The sequence below is a fragment of the Petaurus breviceps genome, unplaced genomic scaffold (genome assembly GCF_028583685.1).
Source record: "Petaurus breviceps papuanus isolate PSGF00001 unplaced genomic scaffold, PetGlider_PUasm1.0 90895, whole genome shotgun sequence".
Taxonomy (NCBI): Eukaryota; Metazoa; Chordata; class Mammalia; order Diprotodontia; family Petauridae; genus Petaurus; species Petaurus breviceps.
In genome coordinates this window covers 25,776,534-25,803,169 of record NW_027187372.1, presented here as the reverse complement: position 1 = coordinate 25,803,169, position 26,636 = coordinate 25,776,534, and the positions used below count along the sequence as shown (strand labels likewise).

At 48.3% G+C, this 26,636-nt stretch overlaps 1 protein-coding gene across 6 annotated transcripts in view; it reads right to left on the bottom strand.

The window, feature by feature from the left end:
- Nucleotides 1-1,828: 1,828 nt before the first annotated feature.
- INAVA (innate immunity activator) overlaps nucleotides 1,829-26,636 on the bottom strand; it is a 25,726-nt gene continuing 918 nt past the window's right edge. The window contains exons 1-10 of one of the 6 annotated variants that reach the window (XM_069074527.1): nucleotides 22,501-22,658; nucleotides 17,043-17,186; nucleotides 15,997-16,121; nucleotides 15,723-15,839; nucleotides 13,760-13,985; nucleotides 8,902-8,955; nucleotides 6,725-6,938; nucleotides 6,248-6,421; nucleotides 4,139-4,817; nucleotides 1,829-2,179 (exon numbers count right to left, since the gene is read on the bottom strand). In XM_069074527.1, the coding sequence (XP_068930628.1) occupies nucleotides 2,087-2,179; nucleotides 4,139-4,817; nucleotides 6,248-6,421; nucleotides 6,725-6,938; nucleotides 8,902-8,955; nucleotides 13,760-13,985; nucleotides 15,723-15,839; nucleotides 15,997-16,121; nucleotides 17,043-17,106 (1,746 nt within the window). In that variant the 5' untranslated portion in view covers nucleotides 17,107-17,186; nucleotides 22,501-22,658 and the 3' untranslated portion in view covers nucleotides 1,829-2,086. The other 5 variants (XM_069074530.1, XM_069074529.1, XM_069074528.1 and 2 more) reach the window with 5 other exon arrangements.

Here is a 26,636-nt window from a genome sequence, read left to right as displayed (position 1 = left end):
ACCCACTTTAAAAAAATCACCAACTTTGGGAAAGATAGAGTGGTAATCATCTAGCCAATTTCACTTTAAGTGTGCCCTGCCCCGTATGGCTAGAATGTTTTCCACTAAGTCCTAAGCTGGAATCACAGCCATTAGTCATTTTTAAGTACTCAGAAACCTTTGAAGAGTCATCATGGGGTGACAAGTAATATGGCTATACCTATGTCCCAGGGGTCCAGCCTGAATGCTCAAGGCTTCCTCATTGAGATGGGACAGAAGTGGGGGGAGGTGGGGAAGACTGACTGCCAGCAGCCAGGCCACACACCCATGGGCTTGCTGGGTCCAATTTTGTGCCTATCAGGAAAAGAGGAAGAATCTTAAACCTCTCCCACTCCACCCCCACCTACTTTTCCAGGGTGGGAATCAGACCAGCTGGAGAGAGGCCAATGGCTTTCCCCCAGCCTGGGAGAAAACAACCTTCAGAGTGTTAGATAGAGCTTGAGAACCCCCACCCCCACAATCTCAGCTAAGATGATCACAAAGAGTACATTTTATTAAGGAGAATTTGACACTACACCCCATACAGTTCTGGCCCTGCAGCTGGGGACAGGGCCATTGGATGATGGGGGCTAGGCAGAACCAATAAGTTAACAAAGAGAAAGACTCTGGGGTAGGGAAGTCCCTGAGACCTGCCTGGCCCAGCTATGGGAACTATTAAGGAAGAGACATTTCAGGGTGAGGAGAAGAAAATAGAGCCTATGGGGTGATTTTAAAAAAAGAGAAACAAGGAGTAGTGGTCTCTGCTTGTGGGGTAAAGATGGGAGTCTAGAGACTAGAAAAGGACAAAAATCGAGCCTAATTATTAGAACCCAGTCAACAGAAGCAAGGAAGGAATGAGAGTTGGCACAGAAAGGAATCATGGAATTGTAGTGCCCATCCTTGTTCCCACTGCTGCCCCTTCCCTAGGATCTCCTCATGGCACCCTTAGTGCAATCAGGTGGAAAGCCTTTCTTTTCCTGCTAAGATCCTGATGCCCTTCTCCAGTCTAGCATCCAGATCCCAGGGCCCCTAAATACATTCTTAGCTGTCTGCTCAAGTTCTAATAACCTATGGGAACCAAGGTCTGGTTGCTGCTAGTTAGGAAGCATTCCTCTCCCATCATGGGATTCCTTTCCCAGCTCTCACATTCTGGGACAGATTCCATAGCTTGTTGTTGGGGGCAGCAGTAGAGGGTGTTAGCACAAGCTTGCCCCTACTTCCCATAGTGGCTGGTGCAATCAACACAGATTCCCCTCTCCAAGCAAAGTCAACCTTCATCAGGAGCTATGGTGGGAATCCCTAGATTTGGATAATGAAACTTTGCCTTCTCAATGGACAGTGCCCTGAAGCCCGAGTGGAAGGGATCTTACAGTCTGGGAAAGGTAACATCACTGAGCTCCACAGTGGGAGGTAGAGGTGGGGAGTAGGAAGCCAAGTCTGGAGAAATCATTTGTCCAACACCAGCCACATTGTGTTCTTTCCCCTTGCTTCCTTCCAGGTTAAATGACAAGAAATTGCTCTTCTATGTGGATCTGTGGGCTAAGGAACCCAGCACTTGGGCTGTGCATCCCAGAGCACATTACGGAGGGGGAGAGAACAAAGAGGTGGCCTTCCCCATCAGGACAGCAAGTTCTGCAGAGGTGTGAGGATTTGGAGACACTTGTTACCCAAATCACCCCACCCCCCCCCCCCGCCGTGAGTGTTAAGAGATGTATGGCTGTGGGTGTGGTTGGCCTCTTAAACAACCATTACATAGGAGGCTCACTCATGACTGAGATGGCCAAACCTGATAACAGACAGACAGACGGGATAAAGCAGAACAACATAATAGCATCTTTGAGAATAACAAAGAAGTATAAAATTTCAGGCCAGGCTTCCTAAACTAAAGTCAGAGGAAGTCTGAGGTCTTGCTCATCGACCCGCAATGAGTATAATAAGAGTTGAAGAGAGGCACCAGGCATAACCTGGTCAAGCCAACCCCCAAGTTCAGGGCACCCCCTTCGTGGACCAAGTCTTCCCAGCAGCAGGGTGGCAGCACTCCATAATCACAAGATGGGGAGCTATGGCATTACACCTGGCTGATGATCTCTCCTTTCTCTGGCACGTAGACTTGCATAGGAGTTCCATCAGATGTCCTCCTCAGCACATGCACCATGGGCATCTGCCAGGATTGGGGGAAAAAAAGGAGTTGGTGGGTAATCAAGTCAGGTGGGAGCCTCGTGCCCTGGCACCCTATCATGCTACCTTCAGTCTTGAGCACCCTGTTCTGGGGTCCATCCCCTTCTATTAGCTAGATCTGCATCTCTGCCCAGATAGCCCATTCTTCCCTTGCCCTCAATGCTCTCCCTCCTCACTTCTAACTCTTGGAACTCCTAACTCCCTTCAAGTTTCTGCTTAAGAGCCCTTCTTGAGTCCCCCCTTTGTTAGTACCCCTAGCGATTACTTCCTATTTATTATGGATATATTTTATATACAGATACACACCTTATGGATGTACCTTATATATTTCCATATATATGGATGTATCTTATATCTTGGGTGCACATTGTTGCCACCTTCAAGCCCTACCCTCCCTCTAAAATGAAGGCCCCTTGATTGTAGGGACTATCTTGTCTTGGGTGCTACCTAAGAGCTGCTTAATGAATGCTAGTGGATTTGCACTGAGGACCTCTCTGAAGAAGCCCAGTGCTTCTCATGGCAGAGCTGTGGGGAGGAGGAAAAAGGAACACATGGGAGTGAAGATAGGAAAATAGGATGTATGGGGGTGATGAATGAGGACCTAGAAGTAATGCTGGCCTTGGGTGGCAGGGCAAATGAAGGAATGAATGAATAAAAGGTATTTACCAAGTGCTTCCCTAATGCACACTGGCCGGGGGGGAGGCCACATCTCCCACAAATGGCCACCACACACTCACCAGAGCCCTTCCAGGGAGGAGGATTTCACTAGTTCCCGGGGCAGCCCATCTGCTTTTAGACAGCTCTGTTAGACAGTTTTACTTTACACTGATCCTAAGACTGTCTGTGTAAATTCTACCTAGACAGTAATCATGTCTCTCTTCCAAACTAACCATCCCCAGTTCCTTCATTTGATCTCATGTGGCATGATTTCAGTCCTTTTACCATCCCTCCTTCTACAGGTTCACTCCCCACTACTGGAACTTCCTTGGCCAGGGTGAGACGGGCTAGGTGAGGGCCAAGAACAGGCCCAAGCTCGCACATAGGGAGAGCATGTCAGCTGGGAGGGTGCGGCCTGGGCTCCAGGCCAGGAGAGCCAATGGGGCGCCAGCTGCAACCCAAATGGTTTGTGGGTGGGGAAGCAACTTGCTGCAGAGAACCTGGGGACCCAAACACACATCTGAGTTTATAGCTTTGGGGCCCTTCCCTACTGCCAGTGAAGAGGGGGCAGGGAAAACAAAGGATTTGTTTGAGGGTATGAACGTGTACAAATGACTTCAAAGAGGAAGTGTCCTTCCCCCCCTCCCCAAAGAACCACTTCAGATAGGAAACCTGAGACAGAAAGAAAAAAGAGGTGCCATATCAGGCTAGAGAATAAGCTGGAAAGTGGTCCTTATGGGCAGTTTTTCCCAGTCTCAGGTCCCAAAGTCTTCCTTTATGATCCCAGTTTAATGTCCCTTGAGCCCCTGAAGGGAGGAAGATGATTCAGCTCTGGACCTGACTAATGCCTTTTTCCTGGGGCCGCCTAGGTCAGGAGGTAGATGGGTTATGTTCTCAGAGCTGCCTAAATAAACCTGGAGGATTCAATCAACTCTCAATTATCTGCATGTGATTCATTCACCTTGTGGGTCACCTATTACTCCAAACTGGCATGTGCTCAGGAAGTGCAATATCAGCATCTTACCAACAAACAGGACAGGGTGAATGGGGCTCTCCTGAAAGCCAAGGGGCACCATACAAGTCTCAAAGAAATGATGGTCGGGCCACTGCCTGCTCAGGACAAACTGAGACCTAGTTACATTTTCATTCTTCCTCAAATTGGGCTTACCCACATTACCTACTGTTCCCCTATCCCACCCCATAACCTTCCTTGGGTAGGCAAGCCTTGGCTTCACTTGCCTTTCAAGTCCCCCATTCCACTCTAATGACTTCCTTTCTCCCCTACCTGTGTTCTCCCCATGACTCTCCCAAAGGCCTCTCTGCCTGGAGGGAGGCTTCTCATTCGGAAGGCCCCCTGCCGGTCTAGAGAATGTGGACGGGCACTCCGTAACCTTGCCCGCTCATGCCACCACTTGAGTTCCTCTGATACGGCCGCCTTGCTGAGCCCCCGGCCTGCAGGGCTGTCCTTCAAGGAAGGCGTCCTCACAATCCGGCTGTGAGAGGGTACTAGGCGCTGGTAGCGTAGAGGTGCCCCATCTTCATCGTAGACAGCGCCAGGTCCCAGGTGGCAAAGCTCCCATCCAGCGGGCAACTGCTGTCTGTCAGCCACCATTACATACCTCCCGGCTGGGAAATATCCAGATGGGAGCTGCAGCTTAGGGTAATAAGCTGCCAGCTCACGTCCATCAGCAGAGACCCACGCTCTCCGGGAGCAGAGCTGGTCAGATGGGGACATGGGCCGCAGGAAGATGTCGGGGCTGCTACTGCCTGGGGAGGTGGCATGAGAAATGCTGGAGACATCGGAGCTGCTGTCTTCAGAGCCGGAGTGGTAGGCAGGGTGGGGCAGGGAGTGTTTAGCTGAAGGGAAGCAGGAGTCAGGCACAGTCACCGTATAGTGTGTGGGACGCCGGCGAGGGATGGCACTTCGGCCACGGCCTTCTGGGCACACTCGGAAGGAATCTACCCTGCAGGGAGAAAGAAGACACCAACTCAGCCCTGGACCTCAGAAACAGGTGAGGACAAAGTAAGAGCAAGCTAGAAACATTCATTCTGGGGAAGAGATGGAAAGGGGCATTTGTCAGGCTCAACTTCCTTCTTTTCACGTGGGCTCAGAAATTCAAGCACCCCCTTCGAATGTTCCTTCAGCCTCATCCCCTATATCCACAGCTGCTAAGTCTGCATTTCCTCTCTCCCCAATATCTTTTACACCTTTGCATTGCCACCATCCCAGTTCAGGCCCTCCTCATCATCTTCTGCCTAGATTATTACAATTGATCTCCCTGCCTCTCCAGTCTTTCTTCACACAGCAAGTAATCTTGTGTATGGGAACAGACAGACTAGGTTCTACTCTACTCAAAAATCTTCAGTGTCTTCCTACTGCCTCTATGGTAAAATGCAAACTCAGTCAGACATATAAATCTCAATCAATCAACAACGGATTATTAAGTGCTTACTAAGTTCCAGGCTCTATGGGAGTAACAAAACAAAAGCAATCCCTGTACTCAGGGAGCCTGCATTCATACATAGAGAGAATATAGAGATAAATCTACCTTCATAGCTTCATTTCATAATACTCTGTGTTTCAGCCAAAGAGAACTATTAGCCTTTTTAAAAAAAAATTCTGCCCTCTCACCTTTGTGTTGTCCTATAGGCCAATCTCCATTTCTGAAATTCAATCCCTATTCCCATCTTTTGTAAACTTTGTCTTCCTTCAAGGCCCGGCTCAGGCACTAGCTCCTCCTCCATGAAGCCTTCCCTGATTTCCCCATCAGCTGAAAGTTTTCTCTTCCCCCTCAGATTTTCTTAGATCACTTTGTCCAGGCCTTTCCTTTGCCCTTATCACATTCTGCCTCAGAGTAGAGTTTATTCCTATACAAGACTCCTTTAGAGGGTAAGCAGACAGATGCCAAAGCCCTCCTGTCCTCTGTACATTCCCAGGGCCTCATTTTTGGTTGTTTTGCCTTTAGGAGTGCAGGTCTGGCATTTCGCAGGTGCTCAATAAATGTCTGGCTGATTGGATTATGCCCAGGAAGGCAGATGGGCCACCCAGGTCAGGAGTGTGTACAGATGATGCCAGTGAAGCTGAGGCCCTCACCCCCGCCGCCTAAGGATACTCAGAAGCAACAATGCCTGGCCTGGTGATCCGGAGAAAGTAGATTTGAATCCTATCAGTATGACTGTGGGCAAGTCACTGAAGGTCTCAGACCCTCAGTTTCCTCATCTGTAAAATGCAGGTGAGTCTACCATGTCCTCAACTTGCCCCACCACCCCCTCACAGCTCTGCTAGTCAAAAAATGTTTATTAAGTGAAGGCTCAAATAAAACAATGAAGGCAAAGAGTTCTGCAAATCTCAAAGAGCTCTGTGAACAGGAGCCCAATCCCTAGGACTCATTACCTCAGAGACTGAGCTTGGCCTCGTCTCCCCTGAATCTCTGGGGTCGCAGGGGCACTGGCCCGCCCTGGAACTTGTCCAGAAATATTTCGGGGAGGAGCCACATGATACACAGGTACTTCCAGCAACCAGGGGCTGACGGAGTTCGGCCCCTCCTGAGGTGTCGTGGCTGGGCTGCTGCAGAGAGAGAAGGGCAAGGAGAAAGAATTTTCCCATAAGTTTGGGGTTTTTCCTTCAGGAGTGCAGGTCTGAGTTGGAGGCAGGAAGGTTAGTATGGAAAGAAGCAAAAGGGAGCTTGTGTTCAGTGTGGAATATACTTCAACTTCTAGGGGAGTGGTCAAGAACCCAGTCGTACTGATCAAAGAGAGGCTGAAGCACTCATCTCTTTCCCCCTTTTCCATGCCCTTAACCCCACCCCCTTCCCAGCATTCAACATTGTTTCCTCAGGACACAGGACCTCCAACCCATCAATGCCTCTACCTGGACTCGCTATCGAGTTCTGAGGGAGATTTCTTGGGCTTCTCATAGGGATGATCCAGGCTTGTTTCCTTCCAGGGGCTGTTCTGGATTGGAGAACGCTCTGGACCTCCAGCCTCAGGCCCTGCTGGCTTCAGCCCCTCCAGCCGCTGGGGTGGGAGTGACCTGGTAGGTGGTGCCGGAGACTCTGGAACAGGTTTTGGCAACTGGGTCTCTTCTGCAAATGGAGAAGAGAAAGACAGTAAGGGTGGCTGGTGGGAGAACCAGCCCAACAGGAACCAAGCTGCTGGTTCTGTGCCTCTCCTCTCCTCCCAAGGCCAACGCCGACTGCCCCAGGGGTTCTCTCTGGCCACAGACGTCAATGAATGGCCCCTAAACCAGCCGCCCTAGAGAAGCCCTCCCAGGTGAGCCAGACCACACAAGCCATTCCTCTGCTCAGGGTGTATTCTTTGTACCTGCAGCACTGGCTGCCAAGCTTCTAGTTACCATCTTTCCACTCATGTGTTTTTCTAGTGAGTGTTGTTTCTATATTCTGGAGGCCTCCAAAGGTTCTGTACCTTCTGTTTTTCTAGTGAGTGTTGTTTCTATATCCTGGAGGCCTCCGAAAGTTCTGTACCTTCTCCCTGAATGTTTCCTAGGCCCTCAATTCCAGGCAAAGGGTTATTCATCAGTGCTGTCTGTTTTTTCACATCACTACCCAGCTACATTAATGAGCTGAACTCCAGAGGCCAGAAAAGTTATATCCTCTGACTGGCTGGTTCACTATGGGAAAATCCCCAGAATGTGTCTCCCTTCTTCCTCAAGGGTGAAACTCTCCTCAGGAGTCTGGACTGTATCTTCCTTGCCCTCAGGGGTCTCCTGGCTGACAAATCTGGAATTTATCTCCCTATTCCCCACACTGGGGTCATCTAGCTCCCAGGCCCAGGGGCTTAAACTGACTCAGCTCTCGACCACCATTCCTCAGCATTTGTTGTGGGAAGCTGGAGCTAGGAACTTGGCACAGGCAAAGAGGCCATTCATCCACCTAGGCCGGTGCCCAGGCAAGAGAGGGGTTTCTCTCCTAACAGGCTGAGAACCCTAAATTTAATTCAACAAATTTTTATTAATTGTGGTGCAGTTAAAAATCACTGTCTCTGGAGTCAGACAATCCAGGTACAAATCTCACTTCTGACACCCCTCTATGACCTTGGGCCACTTAACCTCACTAGGCCTCAATTTCCTAAAATAAGGGTGTTAGACTAGATGGCCTCTAGGACCTTCTCTTCTGGCTCTAAATTTTGTGTTACAAAGCACCAGGAATGCCAAGATAAAAAAAGGGGTGCCCTGCCCTCAGGGTGCTTCAAGTCCAACACAGATGATTACAATACAAAGCAGAATGGGATAGGCATGAAGGAGAAATCCAGATAAAAGGTTCGAGGAAAATTCAAAGGGGATGAAATCACAATAAGCAGAATTCCTGAACCAAGGAGTTCAGCCTCTCTGTTACACCTAAGGTATTTTATACAAAACTTCCCACATCTTGCCTAGGTTGAAAGTATAACAAGCACTAATGGTCCGTCCCCAAAGCTTCAGCCTGCTCTGGGCCATTCTGACCATCCTTAAGCAGCTTGGTGGCCCGCTCACCATTCTGGTATCAGACTCAGTGAAGTCACCTAATCAGCTTTACCCCTAGTGCAGTTTAGAACTTCCCAGATCTCAGCCTCAGCCTCCCTCAGGAATAGAAGTTACAGGTCTGCACCACCATGCCCCAGGGCAGCGAGGGGGCACTGTGGATAATGGGGCACCAGGCCTGGAGCCAGGAAGATCTTCATCTTCCTGAGTGCAAATCTGGCCTCAGACACTTACTAGCTGTGTGACCCTGGATAAGTCACTTAACTCTGCCTCAGTTCCTCATCTATAAAAATGTGCTGGAGAAGGAAATGGCAAAACCACTCCAATATCTTTGCCAAGAAAACCCTAAATGGGGTCACAAAGAGTCAGACACAACTGAAATGACCAAGAAACAACAAAAACCATCAGTCCAGAAATTTTATACATCTTTACTTGACCAATGGAGGTCTTTGCTAACCTTCTCAGTGAATGCCCTAAAGCTATAGAGAGACAGGAGCTCTGGAGCTATGGAGAACTGCCTTCATTGGGGCACCCACATCTAACTCCATTTCCCAAACAGTCTCACTTACCTTCTTCCAACAGCACTGCATCTGACAAGGAGCTGTCATCAGAAGTGCTCAGCTCTGGAGGAGAGAAAAGACATGAGGTTGGGAGGGGGGCAAATGAGGTCATCAGCAGGCACAGGGAAGTTGGGATTTGGAGACTGGCAGACTTCCATCCTCTGCCTCCAGGCAATCACATTTGGTACTTACAAAATGTTGACTGTATGCAAAGCACTATATATCTGAGGTACAGAAAGGCAGTGTTGCCCAGTGGAAAGAGCCCTGAATTTGGAGTCAGAGAACTGAGTTTAAACATGGCTCTGCTCCTTATTGCATAGGTGTTCAGGGGGAAATTACTTTTCCTTCCCAAGCCTCAGTTTCTACATCTTTAAAATAAAGGTGTTCAGGGGCAGCTAGTTGGCATGGGGGAATAGAGCACCGGCCCTGGAGTCAGGAGGACCTGAGTTCAAATCTGGCCTCAGACACTTAACACTTACTAGCCGTGTGACCTTGGGCAAGTCACTTAACCCCAATTGCCCCTCCAAAAAAATAAAGGTGTTTGAAGTGGATAATAAAAAAAAAAAGAAAAGAAAACCATCTGTGAGGCTTGCAACACTCTCCTCATGATGACAACTCCATGAAAGGTATGCAAGCATTATTCCAGATGGGGTAAACGTGGGTTCTGAAAGGTTAATAAATGATTTGCCCATTCAGACTCTAAGTACCAAGATCCGCAGGCCTTCCTCCTTCCCATCTGAATCCACCAAAGCTTCTAGGCTCTAGGAAGTCTCCTTTCATGGCCCCTGCGGTGATCTCAGCTAATTATGCAGGACTAATATAATTATGTTTCCAAAATGAAATGTTTGCACTGTAATGAGGCACTTTCTTTGCTTCAAAGAACTTTTCAGCTATTAACTTCTTACTAATTTCCCTACTTCCTCCTTCCCTAAGCAGCAAAGTGGAGGAGCTCGGCAAACTGCTCACTCAAAAGGTTCTCCCTTCTCTGAAGGTGAGGAAAGGCTTCCTTGGGATCAGAATACCAAGACCCCATGTTTGGAGGCCAGCAATTGGAAAGCAGAGCAAAATATTGCAGGACTTAAAACCAGCAGGCCTTGGAGAGCATCATTTGGTCCCATCTCTTCATTTTACCACAGATGAAGAATCTGGCTTATTAATAACAATAATAACTAGTATTTACATAACTCTTTAAGGTTCACATGTTATTTCACTCTCAAAAAAACCCTATGAGGTAGATACTCTTATCACCTCCATTTCATAGAAGAGGAAACTGAGGCTGAGAGAGGCTAAATGAGTCTACAACTAAGTAAATTATCTGAGGCGAGATTAAAACTCAGGTCTTCCTGACTCCACGTCCAACATTATAGCATCTTCCCTTAACAGAGGCTAAGTGATTTAGTCCAAGATGGCTCAGCTAGTAGGCTTCAGTCAGGATGTGAACTCAGGTGCTCTGATTTCAAATCAAGTGTACTTTGCACTACTATGCAAGTTAATTAAACTACCATTTAATAAATACTAACTATGTGCTTCATAATATGCTGGTGTTGAACATTCAAAATCTAAAATGCAGCTGCTGTCCTCAGGAAGCTTAGATTTTACTAAAGGTGGGGCCAGAAGCTTATACAACCTGTACACAGGTAAGTGAATACAAGGCAATAATACCTATAAAGTGGTTAGCCCAGTGCCAAGCACAGTCCATGCTCTATGGATACGAATGACAATAAATAATGATAGCAGTTAGAAATGTTACCTCTGAAAGGTTCATAAATTATTTGCCCAATACAATCAATAAGGTTATTGATTTTAGGAGGGAGAAAGCAATGACCTCTGAGAGAATTAGGAAAGCTGAGAATGGGGCAGCAGGGGGCACCCAGGCTGGAGCTCAGGACTGCTTCAAGGAGAGGCCCAGACGGGGATGGAGTGCATTCCAGGCACAGGATACAGTCTGGGAGACATGGAATGTCCAGTTTGGGAAGAGCTAGTGGGCCTGTTTGACTGGAATGTAGAGCTGGAGAAGAGGAATAATGCAAAATAAGGCAGACCCTGAGGGGCTCTAAATGCCAGTCTGCATTCTATCCCAGAAGAGATAGGAGCCCACTGAAGAGTTTTGAGAGCAGAGGGTGCCGTGGAGAGGCAGATAGAGGGGGGCTGGCTTGGTAGACAAAGAGCCTGGAAGAAGAAAGATCAATTAGGACACTTTGGCAACAATCCAGGTCAGAGGTGAAGAGGGCCTGAACAAGGACACTGGCTGCCTGAGCAGAGCTGCCTCCAGGGTTCATATGACCATCCTGGAAGCAGAACTTTATATTCATAGGATCCTTGTCCCTAATTTAAAAAGTGGGAATAAGTGGCTATCTCAGCTTTTCCCCCACCCCCACTCTCCAATGAGTACCCCAGAGGCAGGTTTCTTGACAACCTTTTGAATCCCACAGAGAGTTAAGTCAAAGCTACCACATATCTCTACCTGGGCCATGTCCTGACCTGCTTCCCCCTCCTAAAGAAGAGACATCAGCAGGCAGGGAGGACACCCTCCTCCTAATGCTTCAGTCTTCTGCTGCCATAGCCTCTGGCCCCCGGACATGGTGTCTAGGAGCTCTGGGTACCAGCTGGCAGCAAGAGGCCTTCTGCCCAAGCAGCCTGAAGCTATCAGAGGGACTAGAAATGGACGGGAGAGGAGGGGAGACAAAGAGTACAAGCTAACCCACCCCCTAGGCCACACTCATGCCCCATTCATTACTTCCCACACTAACTGTACTGGCCCTTGGGTGATTTCAGGCCCCAAGCCAGCAACTGGCTTTCGGAGGGGGAGATAACAAGTTCCCAGGAATGACAGATAGGGCCCAGAAGATATTATCTTTCCCTATAGCTTTCCCAGGTACTCTTTTTTATCACCTGCTTCCTCCCAAAGAGTGACGGACACTCCAAAGCATCCACTCCCTAGCTAGGCACCCTGGGTGCGCCTTTCTCATATCTTCCACTTCCTCATCTATAAAGCAGGGAAGTTGGAGGAGATGGCCTCTGGTCTTTGGCAGTTCAAACACGCCAGGACTCTATACCTTGGGAATATTGGCTTTAGCCAAGCCCTGGGTCATGCCCTTCCCCTTCCCCTCAAGCCAGGGACACTGACCTTCTGGCTGTTCTACAAACAAGACACTATCTCTCAGCTCTAGGCATTCTTTCTGGCTGTCCACCTCGTCTGAAACACTTTCTCTCAACTCCACCTACTAATTGCCCTGGCTTCCTTTAAGTTCCAAGTAAAATTCCACCTTCCCCCCCCCCCATCCCATCCCTCTTAATTCCAGTGCTTTCTTCTTTTAATTATTTCCTATTTATCCCGTGGGTGGCTAGGTGGCACAGTGGCCTGGAGTCAGAAAGACCTGAGCTCAAATCTGACCTTAGACACTTACTAGCTGTGTGACCCTGGACAAGTCACTTCACCCTGTTTGCCTCAATTTCCTCATCTGTAAAATGAGCTGGAGAAGGAAATGTCAAACCACTCCAGTATCTCTGCCAAGAAAACCCCAAATGGGATCACAAAGAGTTGGACTTAAATGAAAAATAAAACTGAGTAAATAACAAAATTTTTCCTGTATATAGGTTGTTTACATTTGTTTGCATGTTATTTTAGGATTACAATCTCCTTGAGGGAAGGGATTGTCTTTTCCTTCTTTTTGTATCCCTAGCACTTAGCACCTTCTCTGGTCCTTGGTAGGTGCTTAATAAATGTTTACTGATTGAATGAATAAAAAGGTCTGGCCATTTGGCCCTAGAGGGCAACTCCAGCACCTTTATCTAATGGGCCAACAGTCTCTAAGTTCAGGTCTTTCCTGTTTTCATCATCCTTCTCTACTCTGGTTCCTAAAGTTGACTTGGCAGGAATCCGGAAGCGATCCTTCCACTCCCGATAAACATATCCAGGGAAGGCAGATGAGGAAGAAGTGGGCAGAAGGATTCGATGGCCCCTTTGGGGAGTGGTTGATTGGTGTAGTCAGAGACCAGGAAAAGCCTATGAGGTCTTACAATGCACCTCTCACAAGAGGATTCCAGCCCTTCCAGATAAAGAAGGGCTAAGAGAGCTCAGGTATCAAAGCAGCAAAGACATCTAGGCCAAGCCCAGGTTCAAACCCCCGGAATTCCAGCCCAGCTCCAGCCTTACTGCCCTCTGCTTCCCCTCAGTTTATTAATTCCCAGCCCAGAGAGTTCCCAAATCTAATGAATGCTGAGAACTGCCAAACTAAGTGGTAGTTTATGAAGCCAGAATGGAGAAAGAGGAAGTTCCTATACACCAGGAAGCTAAGGACTGGGTTCTCCCAACTGGGGGAAGAGAGTGGGGTGAGAGAGGAAGGCCATGGGTGGACAGCTGGCCTTGAGAGAACATCCAGTCAGATCTCATTGGATTACATGGTAAAACCACAATGGAAGGTTTCCAGGCAGCATCTTCTATGGTGATCAGACAGGCCCAGACAGCACTATCAGTTTGCTGCATCCTCTGGAGACACATAATAGCAGTGCCCACTTTTGCCCTGGGAGTTGAGTAACTGGACAAAAGGCACAAGAGCAGACCCAAGAATGTCGCTCCCTTGATCTGGATCTCATCAGAAACTCAAAGGCTGCAGGAGGGGAGTAGTCAGAACACTCTCATTAAAATTCTGGAGGGGTAAACTCTGCCCATTCCCTACAACAGTGGGGAGGCTGGGTTTTAGGTAGCAGGCTTAGGAATCCTGGCAGCCCCACCTACTCCACAGGAAGGATGCTCCAGTGGGGAAGCTCAGGGTCCTGCCCTCCTGGCTGGGGGGGCCGAGAGCTGAGCACAACGCCATCTAGGCCTGAAGTCAGGGGGTCTCCTGCCAAGGCCAGGTCCACTCACCTCCCCGAAGCATGGTGGCAGGAGAAAGGGGCGTGCACCCGCTACTCAGCCTCCGTTGGTTAAGGCTGTGTTCTAGCTCCCGAAGCTTCTTCTCCTCTTGCAGCACTGCATGCTTCCTCCGTCTTCGGATCTGCTTGGTGAGGTTCTCCTCTTTGTAGAGACGGCGGGCCGCCTCTGCAATCTGCAGCTGCAAAGCTAGCTCCTGTTCCAGGCTGCTCAGAGGGTCCTGGGCAGTGGTCATGGAGAAAAAGGCAACACAGATGAAGGTGGGCACAGACGCCACAAACAGGCAAACAAGACTGTGTCAAAGAATCATAGATTTAGAGCTGTACAAGGCCCTGGAGACCACTGGGGGTAGGCCAAGCCCTTCAGTTTAGGATGAGGCCCAGAGAAGTCACCCAGTAAGTGTCTGAAGAGGGATCTGAATTCAGGTACTCCTGACTCCAAGTCCAGTGCCCCATCCACTAGGCCATAACATCTCTCTTCAGACTTGGAGATCTTTGTGGGCAGTGATTATGCCTCTCTATCAAGCTTCTACTTATCCAAAAGGTAAGGACTATATCTCATTCAGGAGCGTGCCCTGGACAAGGTGTTTCTAGATCACATGAAAAATACAACTTTAAGGTAGAGAAGAGAGAAGTCTGCTTTCCCTTCCCCCTCTCCTGAAAGGCAGGGAGAGAAGACCAAAGTCTACAGAGATATAGGGCAAAGGGAGGGGAGGTTTACCAGGCTGAACCAGAGCCACCTAATAGAGCTAGAAAAGCAAGCACCAAGACCCACCCTTCAGACACACGTGGGGATGGGCAGTCTCAATCAGCAGGCCAGAGGGTGTTGTCCCAACTTCCCACTCAGCCTGCTAAGTGGGGCACTTTCTCTCTTGACTTTGCTGGGCCAGAGAGAATAAGACTGGGGTGGCTGCCAGTGGGAACCTGCTAAAGTCTGTTCCCAAAGAGTTAGAGGATGTCAAGGACGTAGGCCCAGGCCTGGAGCCTCCTGGTCAGCTTCCCAGGCCATGAGACAGAAGACTCTCTGAAGCAGACCCAAGAATTTCAGCATTCAATCTCTGGACTTTCACTCTCTACCACTTTCTAAACCTTCACTTATGTTTGAACTATAACTCAAAGCCCTACTCCCTGCCAGCTAGGCTCCAAAACCTACTACACCTAAATCCTAATTACTTCCCTTCTACTATTGACACTGTCTCTTGGATCTAGTTCTATCACCCATTTCCCTCTTTCCTTTTGACCCTGTTTCTACATGCCCCAGACCATTCTTGTGCATATTGGGGGGTTTATTTACAAGGAAAAAGGGAATACATAAATCCAGAAATAATACACCAGGGTAATAAGGTAATTATAAATATAAATAAAGACATCTTATCCAGTCCCAGACTGAATGGCACCGAAGCTTTCAGAATTTCCCCGGCCCTAGGTTGGCCTTGATTCTCTCTATGCTGGGAGGCTTTATTTCCCAATAGGCCCCTGGAGGAGAAAGCTTCCAGAATGCCCTGGGCATTGGATTAAGTTCATTCACCTACTCCAAAATCAATGGATTACTTTCTGCCCATTAGGAAGTCTCCTGATTGAATGATGAACTTTTGTTTTTCCACCCCTATTACTCCATAATCACATAGCAAACGAGATAAGAGAAGTGTGTTTTCAGATCAAGGGAACACAAGGAAATGCAGTAAGCATAGTATTTCTATCACCTCAAAAATCAGAATATCCAATCCAACACATAGTTCTTGGCCAAAGCTCACAAAAGACCACAGGCTTCCTTCAGGAGCCAAGGATCCCTTCCATCCCTGGGCCAAGGAAGAGGAGGGGCCATGAGCCGTGCCTATTGGTGCTACCCTGACCTGAGGTTAGATGATCTTCTGCCCACTAGGGAAGTTGACAAATGCCTCATACTCTTGATTATCTCTCCAGGAAAAACCAGGCCCCAGTGTGGTCACACTTCTCACCTCTCTTCGGAAGGTCTGTTCATCCAGTTTGTAAACTGCTCCAATCCTTCGACGAACCTTGGGGGCCTTTTCTCCCGGTTTGAGGGGATACTCCTGTGGCAGTGTGCCTGTCAGCTCCTGAAGCAGGAGATAATGTCAGGCCAAAGCCCTCTGTGTACCCTGAGCCCTCCCATTGTCCTCACCTCAAGTGATGTCTTCCCCTTCTTTTCCTCCAAACCCTCCACCCTTAAACGCTTCTCAGCCACCTCCCCTGGGAAAGGGAGAGAGCACTCACTGCTTCTCGAAGACAGAGTTTCTTTAACTCCTCCAGACATAACTCCAGACGTTCCTCCAGAGCTCTCTGCTGCTTCCGCATGGCATGGGTCAGCTCCTTCATTGGGGAAATTGGGCTGTCGGGGCCTAGACGGAAAGAGCAGCACATAACCTACACACATCCCTTGGCTGAAGTGAGGAAAGGAAAAGATTTTGTACAGCCACTTCCGCCTCTCCCAGACACCCCCTGACCTCCTCTTAGAGAGACCACACACACCATTCACTCATGTACACCACACATCTGACCTGAGGTTATGGGTGAGCCTCGGCCCCCTGCGTCAGGGCTGCTCAAAGGGGACGGGGCAGGCGAAACTGCCCATGTTCCGGCCTGGCCCAAGAGGCCCCTCAGGAGGCCTATGAAAACCTCCATGAGAACTTCCTATTTCTCTTCCTCTGCCTCTTCCCCTCCTCTTTACGGAGAAAAAATAGTAGTGGGAAGAGCCCTAGACTTCAGTCAGAGGTCCTGGGCTCAAACCCCAGTTCTTCGACTTAGTGCCTGCATGACTGTGGGTAAGTCTTTTATCTCTCTGGCCCTCAGTTCTGTGTTTAAAAATGAGGGGATGGTCGATTACAGTTCTAACTCTATGACCCTATGATCTCAGTATACTACCAACCAGACATATATGTGCTTCCCCCATCTATGCTATTACTTTATAGAGGCCATGATGTGCACAAAACAAAGCATATGTGGCCAGTACGAGTCAAGAGATAGAACTATCAACTTGAAGAATTTCTGGGAGCTGGTGGTTTCATACTCGAGATACCAAGAGGTACTGAGAGGCCCTAAAGTCCATTCCCCTATTTCCAGTGAGAACAGTAACAACTCCAGACTAGTTCTCCTCAAGGAAGGAGAGAACCCTTCCAGTCTAATTCCTTTTCCAATCCATCTTTCCCCACTCTTCTCATCTCCCTGGTCATAGAGATTGAATCTATTCCATTCCAACCATGAGGAATGAGGACTCATGCAGCTGGCCTATTCCTGGGGGGGGATTTCCCCAAGCCACTCACCAGACTGCAGGATGATGCCGCTGTCTGTGTCGCTGATCTCATCCTTGCTCTCCATGGTGGACATCCGGGGGGCGGGGGAGACAGAGTGGAGGAGGGGAACACAGCTCCCAGCCAGGGACTTTAGGTGGCTTGGAGTTTCCCTGGCTTGGGAAAGAACAAAGAGGCCATGTCTGGACTCACCTGGGCCTGCCTAAGGGGCCAGGACCCTTTTTCCAAGCAGAAACTAATTAACAGCAGGATGCTGGGGAAGGGGGCTGGGGAAGGGAGGAGGAGAGGAAGGGGAAAGAAAGAAGGTTTAACCTCATGAGTGCCAAAATAAATTTTCTTTGCTCCTAAAGCTATGCTCTCAAATTGATAGCAATCTCTTAGAAGAGAGACAAGAGAGAATAGTCCAGCATATCAACAAATGAGCTCACTTGACTCTTTGTGCAGAAATATATTTTTTGGCCATGGCAAGTGTGGGAATTTGTTTTGATTGACCATGTATACTGATTATAAAGTTTTTTCTTTTGTTTTTCTTCAGGTGGAAGAGATAGGAAGGAAAAAAATTGATTTTTATGAATTGAAAAAGATTAATTTTTAAGTAACCCCCCAAACCCACCCCTAATTACCTTTGCTGCCTCTAAAAGGTTGTCCTATTTTCCCTAGGATGCTTCACTCTAGTCTAATGTGTTCATTTTGGTCCCCCTTCTGGCCTTGGACCCTGATAATCGATGACAGTGTAAAATGGTCCTTCTTACTATGCTAAAGTCTAGCAATGTTAAATCCTAGGATCACAAAATCTCCAGTGCCCCTGAGGGGGCCCCTAGTTCAACCTTTACTGCAAAAGGAATCCACACTACAATACAGCCTGAGAACAATCATCCAAGCATTTGCTTGAAGATGCCAAGAAGGGAAATCCTCTGCTTCCCAGGGTAGTCCATTCCTCTGGAACCAGTTGGTCAACAAGAATTTATGAAATTCCCGTGTAAGTACCGGAGACAATAAAGAAAGGCAAAATAATCTCAGCCCTCAAGAAGCTTATATTCCAATGGGAGACAACACAACATGTTATGTACATCAGTATTAAGAGGGAGCAGGAAAGGCCTTCTTCAGAAGGCGGACTGGAGCTGAGTCTAGAGAGAATGGGGAGGCTGAGGTGAGGAGGGAGAGTATTCCGGGCAATCTGACAGAGCCAGGGAAATAGAGGAGCAGTGAGGAGCTCGGTGTTGTTTGACTGTAGAGTGCATGGAGAGAAAATAAAGTGTAAGAAGGCTTCCAGCGCCAACTGGCCCTTCATGAGCCCAGGCTGCCTCTTCTAAACCCCCCACATGCACTTCAGCACCCTCCATCCCTCTGAAGCTGAAGGGGTAAAGGGAAGCTTAGCACTACCAAGCACTACCCACACCTGGCAGCCCTTCCATGCTTGTTGGGATGGGAAGAGAATCCTTCAGAGACAAGGGTACTTTGGGACAGTGCCATGGCTTCTTTTTTTTTTTTTTAAAGCAATCGGGGTTAAGTAACTTGCTCAAGGTTACATGGCCAGTTATTTCTGGGTGTGGTGCTGAGTATCCGAGCCCGGATTTGATCCAGGTCATCCCGACACTGGAGCCGGTGCTCTTACTCGCTGAGCCACCTAGCCGCCCCTATGGCTTCTTTACAAGAGAGCAGAGGGAAGGTCAATGAAACCCACTTTTGGGTAGGTGCCCCGGGGCAGGACCAGAACAAGGACCAATGTTGCCAAGGCCATCGGCTGGGGCCCCCAAGTCTCTGTGCTCTGACACTGGCTATCCAAAATTGGATGAAGAAATGAAAGAAAGACTGAAATGGAAGGCTGCCCACCATGCCTGGGTAGATCTGGGGGGGATACAGTCTAAGCTGAGCCTAGGACAGACCCGAGTGTATCGCCACCCCAGAATCAGGTGGTGTATGAAAAGGAACAGCCGGAGAAAGGGAAAGAAACTGTAGCAACTCACATTTCCCCAGCCCTTAGCCCAGTGCCTGGTGTTTAATAAATGCTTGTGGCCCTGACTTCTATATCACTTTAGGGCTTACAAAGCCCTTTCCTCATCATAACCTCAAGGGGTAGGCAGTGAAAGAGTCCTCCTGTCCCCATTTTACAGATGAGGAAGGAATCTCTGAGAGGTTAAGACCCACCTACTTAACCAGGAGTTAATCTCTTTTGTCCTTCAAACTCATTGTTCTTTTCACTATATCACAAATAAAATTATAGACTGATTAGAAAGGGGTCTTAAAGGATATTTAATCCAATGCCCTTATTCTACAGGTGAGGAAACTGAGGTCCAAAAAAGGGCAGATATTTGCTTGCCTACAATCTGGAGAGAATACCAAGTCTCCTAAAGCCCTGCTGTTTCAACAACAAAATAAAATCATAGGTTTTAGAGTTGGAAAGGTTCTACTCCAATCTCTTTATTTTACAGATAAAGAAACTGAGGCTGAGAAGGGAAATGACTTGTCCAAAGTCACACACAGTAACAAACTGAGCTGGCATTTTGGTCCCTTTCCTTTCTTCCCTTTTTAAATCCTCAAGAGAAAGCCTTCTATTGATCGAATACTAGGAACCCCCAAGACCATTTTTTATTTGTTTTCTGACTCCTCTTTGGGGTTCCAGATCACTCCAGTGTCACCAGAAGATTGTACAAGCCTATCAGCCAACTTGGAGGGGCCCAGTTGCCACCAACTTCCATAATGCCCTGAAGGGTAAGTCCTGAATGGAGCTCCCTGAAGGGAGGGGGTGGAGCTCCTCCAAGACTGGATCCAGGGCTCAGACACCTCCTTACTGAGTCAGCATCATTGCACAAGAGTCCAAAAGTCCTTCCGAGTTTCTGTCTGGCGCTTATCCTGCCTCCTCTGGGCACTTGGGGCTGTGCGTAAAGGAGAAGGGCCCCGCCCCTTCAGCCTTGAGCAGAGTAGGTCTTAGGCAAGCTGGTAAATAAGCCAGCTGGGAGAGGGTGTGAGGGAGAGTTAAAGTGGGAGCGGTCAGGCATTGAGTCTCTAGAATGGTCCCCTCTTTTAACCAAGACCAAGACCAGGCAAAATACTACGGAAACGGTACAACCCATCCAGCCATGGAGGCCAAGACTTCCAATAACAAACCCAAACAGCCCCACTGACCCAAAGAGGACTCTGCAAAGGGGGAATGGTTGGTGGCCCCACCAAGAGAATACATAGGATATCAATAAAAAAAGTTTATGTAGGGCCTGTGTAAACAAAAGGCAGCCAGCACATATACCCTGGCTGTCTAGGATTTCCTTGTTTGTCAGGAACTAGGTAACTGGGAAGGAACTTTCTTCTCTCTAGTCCTTCTAAGATATTCACCTCCAATTTTTAGTCTTTTGGTCTCTGTGGGGCACAAGCATAAGCACAGATTAAATGCCTTATCAACAGATCTCCAGAGCTGGAAGAGACCTGGAGCTCATTTAATCCAAGCCTCTAATTTTGCAGATGGGGAAACTGAGACCCAGAAGAATAAATCATTTGCCCAATGTCAGTCAATGCACAAGTTTGCTATGTGCCAGTCACTAAAGATATAAAGAAAAAATGAAACCGTCCCTGCTCACAAGGAGCTTAGATCCCATAGGTCACAGGTGGTAAGCAGTGAGGTGAAGGATTTGAACCCGGGCCCTCAGCTTTGATCCTAGTACTCTTTCCATTACCCCATGCATGTGGAGCATTGTTCAGGAGCGCTCCCATCCCCACCTGCAGCTCCCCGGGTCTTTTCTGCCCTTCCCTGGACACTTTATCTCACTCCCCAAATCTCTCTGACCCTCCTGCTACCCTAATTCCCTTAATTCCAGGTCAGAACAGGGCAGCTAGTCACACACCCCACCTACCTAGCTCAAGGTGTTTGCCTTTGGAAAGGAAAGAGGAGATGAAGGAGAAAAAGGCAGAGGAGGCCTACTAATTAGTAATCATCACTAATTAATTACACACTTCCAACTCAGCACTCCTGAGGATATTAAAGCTGTGATGCCACTTCTCCTCCCCCCTTCTCCTTCCTCAGAGACAAGGGAGGGCGGTGATGGAGAAGAAAGAACAGAACCACGGTGGCCCATTCTCAGTCCATAGCCTTATGTTTCTAAACTCCCCACCCATCTGTCCAAGGCCCAGTTTCTCCTACTCTTCTTGTAAAGAAACCCAGGGCACTAGGCATTTGTCCAAATCTGATACTGAGGCCCACAGCACAACACTGTACATGGCATGGTGGAGCAAGCTTTTGTAGGAGTTAAGAATCTTGGACTGGGGTCCAAGCTCTCCTTGACAACTCACTTCACCTGCAGGACTCAGTTTCCTTAGCTGTAAAATGAGGGAGCTGGCCTAGTTGGCCTGGTCTTTTCTTTTCTTTTAGCTCTACCACTAAATTTCGTTCACTCATCAATGAAACAATTAACAAGCATTTATAAAACGCTCACTATGTGCCAGGCACAATTCTAAGCTCTGGAAGACAACGAAAAGGAAAGAGAAGGTATCTGACATCACAAAACTTGACGTTCTGAAGGTGACTATGAGAGGCCTTGTTCTACATAGGACCTGTTGCTTTTTCTTCTTCAACAGTCATGAGGCAAAAGGGAGAATGGAAGGTATCATTCCCATCTTTTGTTTACATAACATATGGATAAAAAGTTCAAGTTTGAAAGGACTTTCCAAATTATGTGAAAACACTTCCTTCAGTTTTCATCTGAAGAAAAAGTACATGGAGGTTCACCTGTATATCCCAGAATGGGATCAGGGGAAAGGAAAGGAATATTTAATCAGAAAACCAATGTGCTTAAATGAGTTTGTGTCAGAGGGTTGTTGAAGAGAAAACACAAGTTCTAATTAATAGGAAGATTCTCTCCTGCCATCAACATCTGGCCCCTAGTCCTATTCTGGTCAGGAGCCACCAGGTCCCTGACTCGGTCATCTCCCGGGTCAGTTCCTTTTGTGGCCTTGGTCATCTCAAAATAGGGGCTGCCTTCTAGGAAAATCCCATCGGATGACACACATTAGGTGACTTGTCGCCCCCTCCCCCAAAATTCTTGAGTCTCTTCCCAAATTTCCCAGTCCCTAGACTGGCTCCTCTCGTTGTTTGCTGAGTACTTTCTGCTGGGAAAGAAACAATCCATCTGGCCTAAGGATGTTGCCTGATAGAGTGACAGAGTGGAGGAGAAAGGAGGGAGGGAAAACTCTCTGAAACTAAGTTTTCCAAGGCTTCCTTCCTGCTCCCCACCCTGACCTCTATTCATTCCTCTCTCAAACCTTGTCCTGTCCACTTGTCTTTCTCTAGTCCCAACTTCTCACCTAGAAAAAGAGGAATTGTACCTGCTCACCTTAGGAAACTGACAACGGGGCTCAGACCTGGACGCTTCACTGGGCCCGACACACCAAAGTCCTGTCCTGTGCCCTCTGCCTCAAACTTCCTTCTACTTACTTGTCACCCCACCCAGAAAAACCACCTGGGTCTAGCCCCTGCCCTTACCAGCTTTGGAAGTCTTGACCCAGGAACTAGGGAGGAAAACCAGCTTCTTCTCTCGGGAACCCAAGTCCAGGGAAGGAAAGGGCTTTGAGTGCCGATGCTGCTTCTCCCCAGCTAAAGGCTTGCCATTCTGTTCCTGCTCTGGCTCTCCCCTCTCCCTCCCTCCCTCCCTCCCTCCCCGCTCCGCTGGGCTAGGAGAACCAGGTTACTTGTTATGACTTGAGTCAGAGGGGAGGAGCAGGTGAGCAAGTCCTTCCCTGAGCTAATCCTGCGGCAGCTCTGTTCCTAGGGCCTCTGGACTTCCGGGGAAGGGGGATGGGGAGGGGGGGTGACAGGACTCATCTGCAGGGGAGCCCCCAAGCAGAAAACAGTGGGGCTTTTTACCCCAGGTGGCCCAAGGAGCTACAGCGCTCCCGGATCAGGCTATTGTTTCATTTTAGACCATGTGCCTTTCTGGAAACTGGGGGGTGACACTCCCAGGGTGGAGTGGGGTGAGGAAGGCTGATTTCTGAGTAAGTGAGCAGCAGGGCTCCCAAGAGGAGAGGGGTTGTTTTCTTCTTACCCAGAAGAAATTGAAGCCTGAGACAGAGCTAATGATAATAACATCTAACATGTGTATAGCACTTTAAGGTTTGCAAAGCATGTTAAACATACTGTCTCATTTGGGTCTCAAATCCTGAGTCACATAACCAAAATGAAGGTCAAGAACCCAGGAATTCCCCAGAAGACAAAGCTAGCAGTAACTGGCATAAAATTCGACCAGGAAAATTTAGGCTTGACATAAGGAAAAACTTTCTAACAACTAGAGCTCTGAAAAAAGTAGGATGGGTTGCCTCTCTGGAGGGGGTCGAACAAAGGCAGTGCCTTGTGGTGGAGATAAGATTTTTCAGGTGTTCGATGGACTAGGTGGCACCCGAGTCCCTTCCAACTGTGAAATTCTGTGATTCAGAGCCTGGCCCCCAGTTCCATGGAGATCTCTTAGGGGCTAAGGCAGGAAGGAACTTTTCCTCCTCTTATTTCAAAAACCCATTTTTAGTGCAGTAAGACTATAGGGTTTACTACTTAAGAGAGACTTATCCCCATCCTTCCAAGCCTGCCCCATAAAATAAGAGGAGGCCAATGACTTCAATGAGCATTGATTCCTAGGGAAGAAAAGGGATTCCTTTGCACCCACTGATCTCTCTCTCTCTCACCACCCACGAACAAAACAAATGGACACCCACTCCCCGGCCAAATCTATTTGGGATCCTACTCATTTCCCAGAAAGCCAGACTCTCGAAAAATCCCACCCCCTTCTACTCACTCCTTCCTAACTCCAAGAAACAGATATACCCACCCTTTGTACCCTACAAGTCAGAGGTGGAGGAGAGAAAAGTGCATTTACCCTATTCAGACAATGAAAGAGGAACAGTCTAAGAACACACATGTGGGGTCACTGAATGAGAGGTTGGAGGGACCCTGGACACAGTGCTTGGCACACAGTAGGCACTAAGTAAATGCCTTTTCCCTTCCTGTCACTACTCATAAACCTCCAGGGGCTCCCCACTGTTTTTTGAATGGACCCCTAATCCTGATATTCAAGGTCCTTGATAATGTGGTTCCGACTTGGGGAATACCACTCCTCTGCACATACCCTGTGATCCTGCCAAACTGGACCAGTTGTTATTTACCACACTCTCTTATCTCAAGTGTCCCTGCTTCCATTATCCTCACACCTGGAGGGGACTCCTCCACATCTCTCTCCCTTTGGAGGCCACCTCTCTCTAAGTGTTTCCTTTTCTTGATATTCCAGCCCATCTGCCTCATCCTCCACAAATGATTTCTTAACCACCTTTCTAACACGCCAGTGATCTCCGCTTTCCCAAATTTCTCCTAAGTCTGCCTGGATCTCCCTTTGCATGTATCTTACTCTCCATATCATAGTTATTTTGGTACATGCTTCCCTCATCCCGACCTCCCCACCACCATTAGACTATAAATTGTCTGAGGGTAGGATCTGTGCTTTAGCTAAGCCATGTATCACTCCTAGCCCTCAACACAGTGTTAGACACAACTGATAAAAGTTTGCTGATGAGGAATGATTATATTTTTGTATAATCTTTGTATACCTAGAACGGTACCTTGGGGAGGTCTAAACCTAGGCTTTCATTAGTGTAAGGGAATACCCAGTGGGCACATCAGAACTCTTGTGTAATTTAGTCTTCAGGAGTTACCTGGGTCACTAAGAGAAGTGACTAGCCCATGGTCATACATCTTCTTGACTCCAAGACTCTTTCATGGTGTAGCAGGATGTCAGGATATGAATCCTGCCTCTGTGATACTAGCTATGAGATGCTTCAACTCTCTGGACCCCTTTCCTCATAATGAAATGGGGATCATGATACTCACACTCCCTACCTCATAGGGCTGTTGTAGCAAAGTACTTTGAAGGCCTTAAAGCACTACAGGAGGTGTGAGTTGTAGAATTATGATGGATCCAATACCCCCATTTAACAGAAAAAGAAACTGAGGGTCAGATGTGGATTATTTTAGACTGAGCACCAGTGGTTTTCCTGAATTTTTTCATCCTGCAATTTCCCAACCCCTCAGGGTCCTCAAAGCTTCCCAAACGCCAAAGTTTCAAGGGTTTTTACCAAACAGCAACCCGAAGCTAGCACCAATCCCCTCTGTAGAGGATTCAAGTCTTTGGTAGCTGGGTTTTGAATACTGTCCCCAGGCCCACCCCCAACTTAGCTCTAGGCCTGTTTCTGTTTTTCCCCAAACCCCTTTCTTCCCTCCTTTCCCCTTATTGCTTTCCCAGAGTCTGATCTCCTCCATTTCCCCCCTCTTTCCCTTACACCTAGCCGGCTCACTCACATTCCTTACCCACACCCTCTCTCCAAACAATACCCTCCCCGAGGCCCTCCCAGCTGACCACCAGATCCTTCCCTCCACAGCTGACCTCGGGGTTGCTGCTGAGGGGCCCAGGCAGGGAAAATCCCCTCTTACTGGAAGCCTGGATAGAAAGCAGCAATCTTTAGGGGCATGTCTTCTAAAAAGTAGGGAAGCGCTTTACACCCTCCTCCCTAAGGCAGCTTGGAGGACTAGCCAACCCACAGCTCTAGGCTTGAGTTAGGAAGATGGACTAGGAATAATCAGAATTTCCCACACCTCTTGAGTGTAATCTATGATCCACCAAGGGAATGCAAGTGTACCCTCTACCATATTAGATGTTAAAAATGTGGTTCTCATGGAACCCTTAGAATTCTGGTTGACCTAAGTGCATGCTTTCTGCCCTCCTCTCCCAGTACCTCCTCTACCTTTTTGGGAAAATTACAGAATACAGATTAGTTAAGGAGTATGTGTAGGGGAAAGTGAGGGAGGGTCTATTTGAGGTCGAAAGGAGAAGGAGGCACTAGAACAACCTTGCTAGGAGGGATTCTGAGTGGGCCTGAGCAATTTTGGAGGGCCCCTTGAGGCAGTGACCCACTAATTCCACACTGGATGTGCTAAGCAGTCTAGACTTTCCTAACAACCCTCCATCCATGTCATCCTGCTGTGGTATGCACTGAATGCTTCAAAGTCTCACAGAGATCTCCTACTCAAAGAGGGGGTGAGGGTGGGGTGGGGGATGCTCTTCCTTTTACTCCCCTAAAGATACCACAAAAGCTGCCTCTTATTCTAGAGGGTTAGAGTCGGCTGGTCTAGTGGAGGGTGGGCTTAGTGAGGGCAAGGAGCCTGGCTTAACCTTTGTAGCATCCAAAGCAGGCACATACATTTCATTCATTTGTTGACTCATTCATTCACAGGCACAGACCAAGTAGGGATCAGGAAAAAAAAAAAAAAGAGAGGCCAGAGAAATGGCCCAGGCCAGTTAAGAATGGACGGCAGTCAGGTCACTCTTTTGCCTCCCTCCCTCCCTCGGCTTCCCCACCTCAAAAATCAGGGCAGGCCACCTACCTTGGACAGGGTGCTGGGGGTGTAAGTGTGTGTGTGCAGAAGTCTGAGGCAGGGAGGCAACAAGGATGCATGTGTGCAGAGCGTGTCCTGGAGTCAGACCTCGCTCCACCTTCTCTGAAGAACTCTTTTGTTCTGCTCCCCAACTCCCCCCACCCCCCAGCCTTAGTTGCATCCAGGGTCCTCATTCCACTGCTGCCTCC